Source organism: Prionailurus bengalensis, chromosome C2 (genome assembly GCF_016509475.1).
Source record: "Prionailurus bengalensis isolate Pbe53 chromosome C2, Fcat_Pben_1.1_paternal_pri, whole genome shotgun sequence".
In the NCBI taxonomy this organism is placed as follows: Eukaryota; Metazoa; Chordata; class Mammalia; order Carnivora; family Felidae; genus Prionailurus; species Prionailurus bengalensis.
The window spans coordinates 67549888-67567647 of NC_057350.1; the positions used below are offsets into that span (position 1 = coordinate 67549888).

The 17760-nt window shown below is 40.3% G+C and overlaps 1 protein-coding gene across 1 annotated transcript in view; it reads right to left on the reverse strand.

Annotated features, from left to right (window-relative positions):
* POLQ (DNA polymerase theta) overlaps positions 1 to 17760 on the reverse strand; it is a 123587-nt gene that overhangs the window by 37961 nt on the left and 67866 nt on the right. Inside the window, exons 17-20 of the mRNA XM_043594280.1 lie at positions 16751 to 16894; positions 15491 to 15687; positions 1510 to 1750; positions 106 to 299 (exon numbers count right to left, since the gene is read on the reverse strand). Coding sequence (XP_043450215.1) covers positions 106 to 299; positions 1510 to 1750; positions 15491 to 15687; positions 16751 to 16894 — 776 coding nt within the window. The remainder of the gene's footprint in view (positions 1 to 105; positions 300 to 1509; positions 1751 to 15490; positions 15688 to 16750; positions 16895 to 17760) is intronic.

A 17760-nucleotide genomic window follows, 5' to 3' on the forward strand; every position in this document is an offset into this window, starting at 1 on the left:
AAATTGATCTTTGTCATTTAGGCAAACACATTTAGGAAATACACACACATACACAAACACACACATCATTTTAAACTCTAAAATTCTGCATTCCCATGATACAACCTCAGCAATATCATCTGAACTGGTGAAGGAAAAACTGTGCCCGGCTAGTTGATAGGCCTGAGTCTCAATCGCATCCAGCTTGGCTTGCATTATGTGTTTCTGACTTTCACATTCTGCAGTACTAAATCCAATTCCATTTAGTTCTAACAAGGCCAAGCAGTACTGAGAGGGCATTTCCACTTTACAGAAAACATCTGGAAGAAAAAACAAGAAAACTAAGACATTAATTCACCAGCTAAACGATTGGATTAGCATCATCACCTAAAAACACATGGAATTTTTCTAGGCAAATTCAGAGGTGCTACCCAAGCAATTCTTCAAGATCCAGTCTCCAAAGCAGCACTCTCAGGCCAACAATGAAAGGCATAAAAGTACTTCCCACTTTTCTACTTCAGCACTAGACCACTATCTTTGTCTACACAGAGGGCCAGAAAAACTGGCCATCTTGTGAATAGTCTATATTACAATAAACTGCATTTCTCCCAAGATAATGTTTTTGTTTCTACCCTTGGCAAGAGCAAGAGAGCCAAACTTATTTGCTAAACTGACTAGAAAGAGTTAATCTCCTGAAATTATTTCCAATGTTCCTGGTTCCATGATATGCACATTTGCACAAAGAACTAAAAATGGAGGCTTCTTACCAAAGAAGCCAATGCTCTTACCAAAGAGTAAAGAAAAAGTTTTCTAAAGTAAGAATCAGAGTATTTTTCTATCTACTGATGCTTCTCAACAGAGTAGTCATTCTACATCATTTTTTTCCAGTATGCTTTCTGGAATATTAGTGTCAAAGATACTCTATGAAAAGAGTACAGTTGAGAGACACTGTATTGGGAGTTCCAGCATTTATATACTGCTTTTGGATATTCATGATGCCTGTTAATTTAGTAAAGACTCTGAGAAGCCCTGAAGCAAAGACTATTTAATTTTGTATTAACTGAAAGTCTGAAATTATTTGACCACAATACCTTGTATCTTATGCAATACTTATTAACATCCTGAAAAGTAAAAATATTTAATCTCTCACCTTTTAAGGAAAGTTTGTTGACCCCTGTGCTGGACAATCCAGACATAGAATTTGCATTAAAAGTGATAAAGAGGGATGCCTGGGTGGCTTAGTCCTTTAAGCCTCTGTCTCTTGAAAACAATTAGGTCGTGATTTCAAGGATTTGTGAGAGGGAGCCCCCCATGGTGGCAGCTGTGCTGACAGCACAGAGCCTGCTTGGGATTCTCTCTCTTCCCCTCTCTCTCTCTCTCTCTGCCCTTCCTCCTTGCTGTCTCTCTCTCAAATAAATAAAGTTTAAAAAAAGTGTGATAAAGAGTGATAAAGACCTGTGATAAAGTGTCTAAATATAAAACCAACACCAGTCTGTAATAGCACAAAAATGCCAGCAACATCGTTTTAACCTTGAAGGTTTTCCTTCTTCAACAAAGAATTGAGTTGATTCATAGCGTTGAAGATGAGAATCGACTCCATCGAGGCTCTGTATCTCCCAGAATGTTCAGTGTTGACATTCAGCCCCAGACTCTGAACTCCTTGGCCAGTCTCTATCCCTTCGAGGAGTGGAAGCTCATGAGGAAGAAAACTGGAAACTATGCTGTGAAGAGTTGGCTCCTTAGAATCTGGATCTAGTAACCAGCATGCTACCTGAGAGGGTTCAAAGACATTTGTGCACACTTAAATTAAAAGGGGAAAATGCTCATTTCTAATCTCACTCATTTTCATGTAATACCAATTCAGTGGCCTTTCTAGAAGAGGAGGAAAGGATAATTATAAATTGTCCCAGGACTCATTTTTGGTACTAATTCGAGCAGTTTTCAAAGAAGGAAAACTTACAACTTTTCATCACTACAATGATGATACAGCTTCTGCTGATATAGTTCTGAAATAGGCTTGAAATCCTAGCACTTCAGATAATTAAAACTTTGTTTCTGAAAATGTAGACGGACTCTTCTCCACTAAGGGTTGATTTTGGTTAAGCTACTCTAGTAAAGATAGGCCTATATAGTTTTAGGTTTTTAAAAATTCTCTCAACATCATAAGAAGTGAGACATAAATGTTTTACCATTAAAACTTCATACTCAAAGTTTTAGAAAGCCTCTGGGGGCTTTCCCCTCAGGATGAGGGCCTGTCACTAGGACCATCCAACAAATCATGACTGCTATTTTTAGCTCTCCTATGAGACTAGACTTGTATTTTCTAATGCTATGTGATCTAGCAGATCAAAACTAAATTAGAATTAGGAAATATAAGCCCTACTCGTAGTTCTGACAATTACTACCTGACTCATTTACTTCTTCTGTAGCTTAAGAATGTAGTTTGATAGGGGAGTGTGATACTGTGAAGTATAATAAGAAATTTAAAATTGGTCTCTGTCACATTTCTAGGACAGAACTTCTAAAACCCTTGACATTTCCTTAACTATGAGATAAAGGTGTCTCTTGTTATGTTAATGAGGTGACTTTCGGAATGCCCCTAGGTTACTTAAGGATGGGAGCTGGCTGCCAGAGGAAACTGTGATTGGAGGGTGAGTACTTTCAGTCTCACCCCTGACCAGCTGGGAGGCGCCTGGAAGGCCAATGGCTAATGATTTAATCAATCGTGCCTATGTAATGAAGGCTCCATAAAATCCCCAAATGGCAGGATTTGGAGAGCTTGGAAGTTGTGGAACATGGAGGTGTTGGCGAGAGTGGTGTGCTCGGACAGAGGATGGAAGCTCCCTTTCCCTTCCCACATACCTTACCCTGCATCTCTCTTCCGTCTGGATGTTCATCTGTATCATTTATCATATCCTTTTATAATAAACTGATAAATGTAACTAAATGTTTCCCTGAGTTTTGTGAGTCACTCTACTTAATTTATTGAATCTGAAGAGGGTGCAGGTCACAGGAACCTCTCATTTACAGCCAGTTGGTCAGACTACAGGTAACAACCTGGCTTTACAACTGGCACCTGAAGTCCTTGCCAGATGTCCTCGGAAAGCGGGGGTCCTTGGAATCTCCAGTCTGTAGTCAGTTGGTCAGGAGCATATGTGTTAATTTGGGCTTGCAACTGGCCTCAAGATAGTGGGCAGTCTGTGGCACTGACCCTTAACCTGTGGAATTTGATGCTATTTCCAGGTAGATACTGTCAGAATTGAGTTGTAGACTACCCAGCTGGTGTTTCCAGCATTGCTTGATGGTGTGGGGGAAAACCCTGCAAACACATCAGAACTGGTCTCAGTAGGGGTGCTTGGGTGACTCAGTCTGTTAAGCCTCTGACTTCGGCTCAGGTCATGATCTTTCAGTTTGTGAGTTCAAGCCCTGCATTGGGCTCTGCTGACAGCTCAGAGCCTAGAGCCTGCTTTGGATTCTGTGTCTCCCTCTCTCTGCTCCTCTCCTGCTTGCTCTCTCTCTCACTCTCTCAAAAATCAGTAAACAGGGGCGCCTGGGTGGCGCAGTCGGTTAAGCGTCCGACTTCAGCCAGGTCACGATCTCGCAGGTCTGTGGGTTCGAGCCCCGCGTCAGGCTCTGGGCTGATGGCTCGGAGCCTGGAGCCTGTTTCCGATTCTGTGTCTCCCTCTCTCTCTGCCCCTTGCCCGTTCATGCTCTGTCTCTCTCTGTCCCAAAAATAAATAAACGTTGAAAAAAAAATTAAAAAAAAAAATCAGTAAACATTAAAAAAAATTTAAAAAAAGAATTGGTCTCAGAACACTTTTTTGGTTTCTTTTGGTGTCAGAGAAGCAGAACTTGCTAGAAGGGCCTGGCTCACAGAAACATATGGTTTATGAAGAGAAAGGATAAAAGGGTGGAGATTATGATCCTTTGATAGCTGGATGCTACCTAGTGACCCATGATGTGAAACTGCAGTTACACTATAGTTACTAAAGGTAAAAGCTACCAATGCAATTTAGAAATGGTAGACCTAACCCCCAAGGAGTTGGCTCATTAGATATGTAACGAAATAAAAAATAATAATCACACTAAACATACAATCTCCTGGTTACTGTTATCTGTAATAGCTAAATAAAAGTGCTGGGTCTCACCCTGATGCTAAACCAAGTTCAGATTTGGGTCGGTCTGAGCTCTAGCCAGTAGCCTCAAAGTCATCTGTACAGGGGCAACACAAAGTAGCCCTAAGACCTCTGGTCATCATTAAGGTAATCAATGTAGGAGAGCAATACCTACAAACTACCAAAACTAGGGGATACAGTGTGAAGAAGCTGTTTCCCTTTGCGGATCAGTAAAATCAGTCTTTTTTTTTTTAAGTTTATTTATTTATTTTGAGAGACAGAGTGAGTGGGGGAGGGGCAGAGAGAGAGAGGAAGAGAGAGGGAGAGAGGGAGAGAAAGGGGGAGAGGGAGGAAGGGATGGAAGGAGGGAGGGGGAGAGAGAGAGAGAGAGAGAGAGAGAGAATCCAAGCAGGTTCAGCACTGTCAGTGCAGAGCCCTTTGCAGGGTTTGAACTCACAAACCATGAGATCATGGCCTAAATCGAAGTCAGACACTTAACCAACTGGGCCACCCAGGCACCCTACCTACTATCATCAGCCTCTTGAGGAACCTTTACTAAAATGGATTAGGAGAGTAATTTAGGAGGAGGGTCTGGTCTTGGATGCTGTAGAACGAAAGGCAGAGGGTTGATGCAAGACCCCACAGCTCACTACAGTATAATCATAGTTGAGTGTATGTGATCCAGACACAAGCGAGGTTGTTGCCAAGGAAACAGCTGGCCTGGTACACCGGATAAAAGCCACTGTAAGGTCTGTTTACCCTGAGAGGGAGACTGTCCCTTTTCTCTTATAAATGCCAAGTGGAACACCCCAGATAAAGGAGCTGATATTCTTCATATGCAAGCCATATGGGACTGCTTTATGATAACTGGGATATTTACCCACTGAAATCAGTAGATTATCCAGGTCACAGTAAATGCTTTAAGGGGGACCTTTAACCATATAACTGTACTGTTGCAAAACTGAGGGACAGTTTGGGAAGCCTTATCAAAATTACCACCTCACTTCCTCTCATAGGCCTTAGAGGTGATAATAAAACTTGAGATTTATTAACAAGAGAATGAGAAGAGGCAGGGCCAGAATCAAGAGACTTCCCAACAGGGTGGAAAATTTTAAAAGGTTATAACAAATAAGGGGAATAAAGCAAATATTGACAGGAGCAAGAGAAAGAGGAAACAGAAAGGAGAGTTACAGGACTCACCCCAGAAGGCTGGAAATCTTTAGATGGTTATTAAGAAATGTGATGAATAAAATGGGTAATGATGGATTAAATAAAAGGTTTTAATAAAGCACCACCAAAGGTTGGGTGGGTCAAAGCAACCCCCCCCTCCATTAGTCCCCCAACATTAAAGGGCCTCAAACAAGACTGCTCTATTCACCATAATTTGGAGAAATTTTAAAAGCTTGAAGGCAAAAGGTACAATGAGAAACCTGACCAGTGGTTAGGCAGATTAATCAAGTTAATAAAAGGGCCAGGGTACCTTGGTTCAACCCGTCCCTCGGGACTCAAAGCCTTTAGGACAAGCGTAGGTAAAACTGTCAGGAGGTGGAAAAGAGAAGTTTCCAGAACTCTTTGATGGAAGATCCAGGAACTATGGTACCAAAACCCATTGGTAAAGCCCTGATTTGGGCTACAATTAGATTAAGAGAAATGTAAAAATGTAATCGTTGATAGGCTTATGTAAATTGGAATGTTTAATTATGTGAAGAAGTTGTATCTCCTTTACCTAAATATTTTATGGTAATGAGTTGTTATGCCTGGTTGGGGAACACTTTCCCTACCTAGTTTTGTAAAACCAAAGCCTTTTGATGAAGTCCTAATGAAGGTTATGATTAGAAATGTAAGGGTTGATGGAATTAAGGAAAAAGTCTATAGGAGAACTGGTATGTTTGAAATGGCTTTAGATGAGGTGGTTGGGTCCTTACCTGATTGCATTTTGGGAATGGACATTATGTCAAACAGGGGAACATGTCCCATAATGAGTATTGTAAAACAGAAGGCATCTAAATTCACCCTTCAAGCAATGTTAAATAGACATGCTCAGTGAGAACCAGTAAGATTGCCTAATCCCGCACAGTGTGGAATAAAGCTCAAGTGCTGGTAAAGACAAACTGTGCAATTGCCCTATGTGGAGACTGGGGCTAATGGCAGAGCTTGTGAGCATCTCATGACAATGACTACTGGGACTTTAAACAAGAGAATTTCCATTTGAGGGTATTTATTGCCTTCTTATCTGACATTATTAATTGACGCTATTTCTATTACTAAAGGATATAATACGATCCTGAAACCTGAAATACCCACAAAGTGTTGGGTGATATCCGAGAACTGCTCTAATGGAGATGGCAGTGCCCAGTAGAGTTCCATAATAAAATGGAAACAGTTTATACAGGATCCTGCTGCCTGGGGAATGAAAAGAAGAGATACTCAAGAGCAGGGAGCCTCTTTTCTCCTCGGCTTGACTCTGGAATTGTGTGAGGAGGAGCTGCTGGATTCCATTGTCACTTGGACAGTGCTCTAGAAACAGTCCTTGACTGACTGATAAAGAGCTGCTAGGTTTGTGGATGGCAGTTCCGAAGTGAATGGACAATATCCTGCTTTGGAAGGCCATCATTCTAATTAAAGAAGATAGAAAAGATCATCCTGGTGTGCTGAATTGCATGTTGTTTTCCTAGCAGTGATGAAAGAATTGAACAGAGCTAGGGAAAAGCTCTGTTTGGGTTTTCACTGGCTCATAAATAATGCCCAATAACTTTGCCAAAATGTCAGTCAGGAAGGCAATGGACACATGGCCTATTAAAGAAGGGTCCTCTTCTGGGACACGGTCCTTATAGAAATTTGAAGGGGTGCATCAAAATAGGACACATTAATGCCTTTCAGAAGAATTCCCTTCTAGGCTAGGAAGGTGACTAGAATCATCAAGCCAATGTCCCTGTATGACCCTGGAAGATGGACACCTGGATCTGTGAAATGAGTGGGCCTGGTTCACTGCAGCAATGCAGAGATGGGCTGAATCTAGACATATTCCTCTTGCACCCCCTGAGGCACAGAGTGCCAAAACAAACTATTCTATCTGCCAACAAGAGGGACCGAGACTGCAGATGGTTATTTAGCAGATTCCTTGTTAGGAAGGTCATGAATATAGCTGGCAGGTGAAATTAATGCTAGTAGCCTTGGAGGGCTACAAATGGGTCCAATAGGAACAGACATTGACTCTGGACTGTGCTTTGCTTACCTGATTGTAGGGGCAAATGCTCTGGGTACTATTAAAAGAACAGAAGAGAGGGGCGGCAAGACGGCGGCTTAGGAGGACGCTGGGCTCACCGCACGTCCTGCTGATCACTTAGATTCCATCTACACCTGCCTAAATAACCCAGAAAACCGCCAGAGGATTAGCAGAACAGAGTCGCCGGAGCCAAACGCAGACGAGAGGCCCACGGAAGAGGGTAGGAAGGGAGGCGAGGCGGTGCACGCTCCACGGACTGGCGGGAGGGAGCCGGGGCAGAGGGGCGGCTCGCCGGCCAAGCAGAGCCCCCGAGTCTGGCTTGCAAAAGCGGAGGGGCCGGGCGGACTGTGTTCCGACAGCAAGCGCGACTTAGCGTCTGGGAGGTCATAAATTAACAGCTCTGCTCGGAAAGCGGGAAGGCTGGAGGACAAAGGGAGGGAGAGCTGCTGAGCCCCCTGACAACAGAGCTCAGTTTGGTGGGGAACAAAGGCGCTCGCCAGCGCCATTTCCCCCGCCCATCCCCCAGCCGAAATCCCAAAGGGAACCGGTTCCTGCCAGGGAACTTGCTCTCTCCGCGCAAACACCCAACTCTGCACTTCGGTGGAGCCAAACCTCCGGCAGCGGATCTGACTCCCTCCCGCTGCCACAGGGCCCCTCCTGAAGTGGATCACCTAAGGAGAAGCGATCTAAGCCTGCCCCTCCTGCCCCCGAGCACCTTGCCTACCCACCCCAGCTAATACGCCAGATCCCCAGCATCACAAGCCTGGCAGGGTGCAAGTAGCCCAGACGAGCCACCCACCCCACAGTGAATCCCGCCCCTAGGAGAGGGGAAGAGAAGGCACACACCAGTCTGACTGTGGCCCCAGCGGTGGGCTGGGGGCAGACATCAGGTCTGACTGCGGCCCCGCCCACCAACTCCAGGTATACACCACAGCACAGGGGAAGTGCCCTGCAGGTCCTCACCACGCCAGGGACTATCCAAAATGACCAAGCGGAAGAACTCCCCTCAGAAGAATCTCCAGGAAATAACAACAGCTAATGAGCTGATCAAAAAGGATTTAAATAATATAACAGAAAGTGAATTTAGAATAATAGTCATAAAATTAATCGCTGGGCTTGAAAACAGTATACAGGACAGCAGAGAATCTCTTGCTACAGAGATCAAGGGACTAAGGAACAGTCACGAGGAGCTGAAAAACGCTTTAAACGAAATGCATAACGAAATGGAAACCACCACAGCTCGGCTTGAAGAGGCAGAAGAGAGAATAGGTGAACTAGAAGATAAAGTTATGGAAAAAGAGGAAGCTGAGAAAAAGAGAGATAAAAAAATCCAGGAGTATGAGGGGAAAATTAGAGAACTAAGTGATACACTAAAAACAAATAATATACGCATAATTGGTATCCCAGAGGAGGAAGAGAGAGGGAAAGGTGCTGAAGGGGTACTTGAAGAAATAATAGCTGGGAACTTCCCAGATCTGGGGAAGGAAAAAAGCATTGAAATCCAAGAGGCACAGAGAACTCCCTTCAGACGTAACTTGAATCGATCTTCTGCACGACATATCATAGTGAAACTGGCAAAATACAAGGATAAAGAGAAAATTCTGAAAGCAGCAAGGGGTAAACGTGCCCTCACATATAAAGGGAGACCTATAAGACTCGTGACTGATCTCTCTTTTGAAACTTGGCAGGCCAGAAAGAATTGGCACGAGATTTTCAGGGTGCTAGACAGAAAAAATATGCAGCCGAGAATCCTTTATCCAGCAAGTCTGTCATTTAGAAGAGAAGGAGAGATAAAGGTCTTCCCAAACAAACAAAAACTGAAGGAATTTGTCACCACTAAACCAGCCCTACAAGAGATCCTAAGGGGGACCCTGTGAGACAAAGTCCCAGAGACATCACTACAAGCATAAAACATACAGACATCACAATGACTCTAAACCCGTATCTTTCTATAATAACACTGAATGTAAATGGATTAAATGCGCCAACCAAAAGACATAGGGTATCAGAATGGATAAAAAACAAGACCCATCTATTTGCTGTCTACAAGAGACTCATTTTAGACCTGAGGACACCTTTAGATTGAGAGTGAGGGGATGGAGAACTATTTATCATGCGACTGGAAGCAAAAAGAAAGCTGGAGTAGCCATACTTATATCAGACAAACTAGACTTTAAATTAAAGGCTGTAACAAGAGATGAAGAAGGACATTATATAATAGTTACAGGGTCTATCCATCAGGAAGAGCTAACAATTATAAATGTCTATGCACCGAATACCGGAGCCCCCAAATATATAAAACAATTACTCATAAACATAAGCAAACTTATTGATAAGAATGTGGTAATTGCAGGGGACTTTAACACCCCACTTACAGAAATGGATAGATCATCTAGACACACGGTCAATAAAGAAACAAGGGCCCTGAATGACACATTGGATCAGATGGACTTGACAGATATATTTAGAACTCTGCATCCCAAAGCAACAGAATATACTTTCTTCTCGAGTGCACATGGAACATTCTCCAAGATAGATCATATACTGGGTCACAAAACAGCCCTTCATAAGTTTACAAGAATTGAAATTATACCATGCTTACTTTCAGACCACAATGCTATGAAGCTTGAAATCAACCACAGAAAAAAGTCTGGAAAACCTCCAAAAGCATGGAGGTTAAAGAACACCCTACTAACGAATGAGTGGGTCAACCAGGCAATTAGAGAAGAAATTAAAAAATATATGGAAACAAACGAAAATGAAAATACAACAATCCAAATGCTTTGGGACGCAGCAAAGGCAGTCCTGAGAGGAAAATACATTGCAATCCAGGCCTATCTCAAGAAACAAGAAAAATCCCAAATACAAAATCTAACAGCACACCTAAAGGAACTAGAAGCAGAACAGCAAAGGCAGCCTAAGCCCAGCAGAAGAAGAGAAATAATAAATATCAGAGCAGAAATAAACAATATAGAAACTAAAAAAACTGTAGAGCAGATCAACGAAACCAAGAGTTGGTTTTTTGAAAAAATAAACAAAATTGACAAACCTCTAGCCAGGCTTCTCAAAAAGAAAAGGGAGATGACCCAAATAGATAAAATCATGAATGAAAATGGAATTATTACAACCAATCCCTCAGAGATACAAACAATTATCAGGGAATACTATGAAAACTTATATGCCAACAAATTGGACAACCTGAAGAAATGGACAAATTCCTGAACACCCACACTCTTCCAAAACTCAATCAGGAGGAAATAGAAAGCTTGAACAGACCCATAACCAGCGAAGAAATTGAATCGGTTATCAAAAATCTCCCAACAAATAAGAGTCCAGGACCAGATGGCTTCCCAGGGGAGTTCTACCAGACGTTTAAAGCAGAGATAATACCTATCCTTCTCAAGCTATTCCAAGAAATAGAAAGGGAAGGAAAACTTCCAGACTCATTCTATGAAGCCAGTATTACTTTGATTCCTAAACCAGACAGAGACCCAGTAAAAAAAGAGAACTACAGGCCAATATCCCTGATGAATATGGATGCAAAAATTCTCAATAAGATACTAGCAAATCGAATTCAACGGCATATAAAAAGAATTATTCACCATGATCAAGTGGGATTCATTCCTGGGATGCAGGGCTGGTTCAACATTCGCAAATCAATCAACGTGATACATCACATTAACAAAAAAAGAGAGAAGAACCATATGATCCTGTCAATCGATGCAGAAAAGGCCTTCGACAAAATCCAGCACCCTTTCTTAATAAAAACCCTTGAGAAAGTCGGGATAGAAGGAACATACTTAAAGATCATAAAAGCCATTTATGAAAAGCCCACAGCTAACATCATCCTCAACGGGGAAAAACTGAAAGCTTTTTCCCTGAGATCAGGAACACGACAAGGATGCCCACTCTCACCGCTGCTGTTTAACATAGTGCTGGAAGTTCTAGCATCAGCAATCAGACAACAAAAGGAAATCAAAGGCATCAAAATTGGCAAAGATGAAGTCAAGCTTTCGCTTTTTGCAGATGACATGATATTATACATGGAAAATCCGATAGACTCCACCAAAAGTCTGCTAGAACTGATACATGAATTCAGCAAAGTTGCAGGATACAAAATCAATGTACAGAAATCAGTTGCATTCTTATACACTAACAATGAAGCAACAGAAAGACAAATAAAGAAACTGATCCCATTCACAATTGCACCAAGAAGCATAAAATACCTAGGAATAAATCTAACCAAAGATGTAAAGGATCTGTATGCTGAAAACTATAGAAAGCTTCTGAAGGAAATTGAAGAAGATTTAAAGAAATGGAAAGACATTCCCTGCTCATGGATTGGAAAAATAAATATTGTCAAAATGTCAATACTACCCAAAGCTATCTACACATTCAATGCAATCCCAATCAAAATTGCACCAGCATTCTTCTCGAAACTAGAACAAGCAATCCTAAAATTCATATGGAACCACAAAAGGCCCCGAATAGCCAAAGGAATTTTGAAGAAGAAGACCAAAGCAGGAGGCATCACAATCCCAGACTTTAGCCTCTACTACAAAGCTGTCATCATCAAGACAGCATGGTATTGGCACCAAAACAGACACATAGACCAATGGAATAGAATAGAAACCCCAGAACTAGACCCACAAACGTATGGCCAACTCATCTTTGACAAAGCAGGAAAGAACATCCAATGGAAAAAAGACAGCCTCTTTAACAAATGGTGCTGGGAGAACTGGACAGCAACATGCAGAAGGTTGAAACTAGACCACTTTCTCACACCATTCACAAAAATAAACTCAAAATGGATAAAGGACCTGAATGTGAGACAGGAAACCATCAAAACCTTAGAGGAGAAAGCAGGAAAAGACCTCTCTGACCTCAGCCGTAGCAATCTCTTACTCGACACATCCCCAAAGGCAAGGGAATTAAAAGCAAAAGTGAATTACTGGGACCTTATGAAGATAAAAAGCTTCTGCACAGCAAAGGAAACAACCAACAAAACTAAAAGGCAACCAACGGAATGGGAAAAGATATTCGCAAATGATATATCGGACAAAGGGCTAGTATCCAAAATCTATAAAGAGCTCACCAAACTCCACACCCAAAAAACAAATAACCCAGTGAAGAAATGGGCAGAAAACATGAATAGGCACTTCTCTAAAGAAGACATCCGGATGGCCAACAGGCACATGAAAAGATGTTCAGCGTCGCTCCTTATCAGGGAAATACAAATCAAAACCACACTCAGGTATCACCTCACGCCAGTCAGAGTGGCCAAAATGAACAAATCAGGAGACTATAGATGCTGGAGAGGATGTGGAGAAACGGGAACCCTCTTGCACTGTTGGTGGGAATGCAAATTGGTGCAGCCGCTCTGGAAAGCAGTGTGGAGGTTCCTCAGAAAATTAAAAATAGACCTACCCTATGACCCAGCAATAGCACTGCTAGGAATTTATCCAAGGGATACAGGAGTACTGATGCATAGGGCCACTTGTACCCCAATGTTCATAGCAGCACTCTCAACAATAGCCAAATTATGGAAAGAGCCTAAATGTCCATCAACTGATGAATGGATAAAGAAATTGTGGTTTATATACACAATGGAATATTACGTGGCAATGAGAAAAAATGAAATATGGCCTTTTGTAGCAACGTGGATGGAACTGGAGAGTGTGATGCTAAGTGAAATAAGCCATACAGAGAAAGACAGATACCATATGGTTTCACTCTTATGTGGATCCTGAGAAACTTACCAGGAACCCATGGGGGAGGGGAAGGAAAAAAAAAAAAAAGAGGTTAGAATGGGAGAGAGCCAAAGCATAAGAGACTGTTAAAAACTGAGAACAAACTGAGGGTTGATGGGGGGTGGGAGGGAGGAGAGGGTGGGTGATGGGTATTGAGGAGGGCACCTTTTGGGATGAGCACTGGGTGTTGTATGGAAACCAATTTGTCAATAAATTTCAGAAAAAAAAAAAAAAGAAAAAAAAAAAAGAAAAGAACAGAAGAAGAAATTGCACCAGTTTGAATGGCTGACTGTTATTTCTTCAGACTAAAGAACACACTTTACAGCCCATAATGTTCAATGATGGGCAAAGAGATATCCTCCTCAGTACTAGTTTGACAGAGAACTGAAATAGGCAATTAAAACATTGGTTGTCGTAAATGGGGAAAGAGAAAGGCAGGAAGAGATGGCTTTCATGCCTTCATGGTATGTGAGTATATGCTCACACTCAACATGAACATGAGTGGGGCTAAAGGAGTCCCCACTGGATATATTTGTCTGTTTGGATCTGAGGAACTAAGGCGGGGGGCGGGGGGAAGGTGCTAACATACTTTCTTTCCCACATCACCTCAACTTTTTTCCTCTTAGCTGATAATAGGGATCACAGGACCAGGACTACGGGTATAAGGGCTGGAAATGAATGATTCCTAAGCAAGAAACTGTAACTATTCCAAAAGGGGTGAAGGCACATCCTGCCCCATCAGGCCCTTAGGAATTGTAACATAAAGGTTAAAGCATTGAAGGAAAAAATAGTAGTTATGGCTAAGTAAATGAATAAATGGGCTTTGTAAGGAGGAAAATCCAATATTAACATCTTAAAAGCCGCTCCAAGCAAGAAATGATATTGTCTTTCAGTTTGATTATATCAGATACCTGAAAGGGTGAAGCCATATATTGCTGACACCACTCTAACTTTTGGAACCTGGTAAGCCTGCAAAGCTGGGAGACATTTTCATATCCTGCCATCCACATTAGAAACTGGTGAACAGAAACCTTTTAGAGAATATCAAATACGGTAGTTTGATGTAAAAGTTGGCAAATGTTTCTTATAAAAGTGAGCTTTTTAAAATTAATAGTTTAGGGGCGCCTGGGTGGCTCGGTCGGTTGGGCATCCGACTTCAGCTCAGGTCGCGATCTCACAGCTCGTGAGTTCGAGCCCCACGTCAGGCTCTGCACTGACAGCTCAGAGCCCGGAGCCTGCTTCAGATTCTGTGTCTCTGACTCTCTCTCTCCCCCCTCCTCTGCTCATGCTGTCTCTCTCCGTCTCAAAAATAAATAAACATTAAAAAAAAATTTTTTTTTAAATTAATAGTTTATCTTCTTACATCAAAAGTGTTGTGACTGACAAAACTGATTGTGGAATCTTTCAAATAGTTTATGTAAAAAGTACTACAATACATCTGAGATGCTACAGTAGTTTTAATGAGAAGCTCATATTACCCATATTCTCCTTTTGGACTCTGGAACATCAAAATTAAGTGACAACTTTTTATATCCAGGAAATGTCAGTTTAAAAACTACATGGAATTTATCACATGTAAACCAAGCCCAGCCTGAACTGCAGAAAAGGCCAGTATCTTCAGTTTATTTGATATTGCCTTTGAAAATCTTTCCCTAAAAAAGCTAAAGAAACTAAGAAATTTATCCTATTGATTTATCCTATTATTATATTGCTAATAACAATCAAGTAGTATCATATATCAATTCAAAATTAATATTCTATACACCTCATGTATTCAGTATCAATAGGGGGAAAATGATATTCCTTTGAAAGCTATGATACTGTAAATAAATGTCATATGAAAATGCATTATACTGTTTATGTTACAATAATGTAAGTTACCCTTTCCTTGATAACTCAGAGTCATCGTTATGAAAAGCATATCATGCTTTGCTATTATTATAAGCAAAGTTCACAGAGGCTAATAAGGTGATTTGCCCCTATGCTAAATGGCCCTAAATGTTGTCCTTTTAGATGGCTTATTATCTACACATTTTTCCTATTTTCTGCCTCTATACTCATGGACATCTGAAACAACCTGCTACCATATATTTAAATCTGACAATTCTCACTTCATTTCTAATTTACTATGAGACAGAAAACTTAAAACATAACCAAAATAAATTTTTTTTAAATCTCTGAGGAAAGATACAAATTTTAGTGCTTAGAATTTGTGGAATCACTGTTTTTATCTACATAGAGGTATTTTGGTGCCTAACATTCTGTTCTGGGTGGATGAGATTACTGGATAAAGGAATGACTACTCTGAAAAATGTAAGCTTCATTGTTGGAGTTAAATAAATACCAAGTCATTTAAGAATTAACACTACACATTAAAAAAGTTTTTTTAAGTATAGTAAAAATTAAATAAGACATGAAACCTTAGGATCTTCATAACTTTGTTCCAAGGATATACCACAAGACAGAAGAAGAATTTTATAGCTCTGGATGAAGTCATAGATGATAATAGAACGTTCTTTATCAGATTCCTCTTGAAAGCAAGACAGAAGATACCACATTCTGTCTTTCACAGTCAGGCTTGGATCCAGAGAAGGTGGGACCAAACTGGAACTAATTTCTTTAAAAAACAGACAAACAAAAAGGCTTAAGGCAAAAATTACATGCATTGATTTGAAGCAGCAATCTTTAATAAAAAGACTGAAAAAAGACTCAGAAATCTAAGGGTTTACTTCCATGTAACCAATAACTCAGCACGACCTTATTCAGGTTATGTTGATCATATAGATGAAGTGCTTCATATTCTAGTGTGTATGCTGCCGAAGCAAGCACGAAGCTTCATATTCTAAAAATTAAGGCTTATGCTATGTAATTTATATTGTTCTATTTAATTAGGTGGGAGACAATTCTAAATATGAAGATTTCTAAAAATAAATTTACATTTCCCAGAATAAGGAGTTAAAGACAGAAAAGGGTGTTTTGAAATGAATTTTAAATGAACTCCTTAAAAAGGTTTAGTATGAACGTATAGTGTTACATCTTAAAAAAAAAAAGTACTCAACATAACACATTTTCCCTCAAAACAACTGAAAAAAATTTCATGCTTACTCAGGAACACATACATTGTATGGCATTCTTTAAAATGTTTACTTATTAATTTTGCTCCTGTCTAAAACCAATTATGTCAGGTACGTAATGCAGCAACTGTAATCAGATCACAAGGTGTTTCTAGATCATATCCTCTCTATTCCAAAGACTTCTACAAAGGCTGTATGATTCAACTATTGTATATGTTCAGCTTATCAGTGTCACTAGATAAGTTCCAGACACAGTCAATGACAGGAAAAAAGTCTGAAAAGAAACTGGTGTGATCCAATCTTCAGAGCAATCCCCTAAGATATCCAGGGAGTCCCTAAGGCTCCACTCCACTACCTCCAAGAAGAAAAGATAGTATTAGTAGCCTATGTGATAGGTAGAGGGGAGTAAGAATAGTACTTAAGACATTCATTCTAATGAATATATGAAATAATGTACACATGTGCCACTCCCCCCCCCCATTTTTTTAATCCTAAAAATAAATTCTAGGTAAATATCAGGAAATTATTCTCAACAAAAAAGGCACTATCCTAATAGAGATTATCTTAAAAATTATATGGTGACTTAATCAAATAGTGATTACTTACCAGGATGCTTTTGTTCCTTCTGCAGTGAAAAATAATAGGCATCTCTTCCACCCCAGCACACTGCCAGACCAACCACCAAGATGTCATCACAACCTTTAACAGGAACTCCATCATCTCTAATAGGGGTTTCCTGAGGTAGGCTAACTAAATAAATCAAAAGTGAAATAGTTAAAAATCTCAAAATAAAGCCATTAAACTGAATGTTAAAACAATGATAATGATAAAAAAAAACTATTTGATTGGCAAAATTTCCAGATCCCCATAATATGCATTATTTGGATGGTCTTTTTAAGGTATATGTAAGATATTTCTAGGCTTCCCATCAATTAAGATAACTGTCACTTTGAAAAATTTATCAAAGATATCTTAAAATATATCTATAATAATAACTAAAGTGGGTATTAACTAAATTTTTTAAAGCTACATTTTGAATTGCTATAACTGAAACAAATAAAGACCACTGGTATACTATAAAAATTTTGTAGTGAACTCAGCAATTCTTTTTTTCTTTTTAAATGTTTATTCTTGAGAGAGAGAGACAGAGACACAGAATCTGCAGTGGGCTCCAGGCTCTGAGACGTCAGCACAGAGCCCAACACAGGGCTCAAACCCAGGAGGTGTGAGATCATGACCTGAGCCGAAGTCAGACACTCAACTGACTGAGCCAACATAGGCACTCCTGAACTCAGAAATTCTTAACACTAAGAAACTTCAAAAAAATCAAGTATCTTACTTCTTGGTGAAGAATCAGGTATAATTTTGTATCCAGAGTCAACATTTTTTTCTGAAATAATGGATCTCCAACTTTACAAATACAGGTCAAGAACCAGTCTAATAACTGGCACACAGTTGTTAAATTTAAGTGAACAATTTTACCCCTCTAACCGCTCAAAGAATGTGCTCAATTTTATATTTGTTGAATGAAAAATGGAAAGTACTAGTCAACACAAAACATATATAAAACTTGTCATTAACACATTTGCTCCATGACCTAAGTGTTCATCTACAGA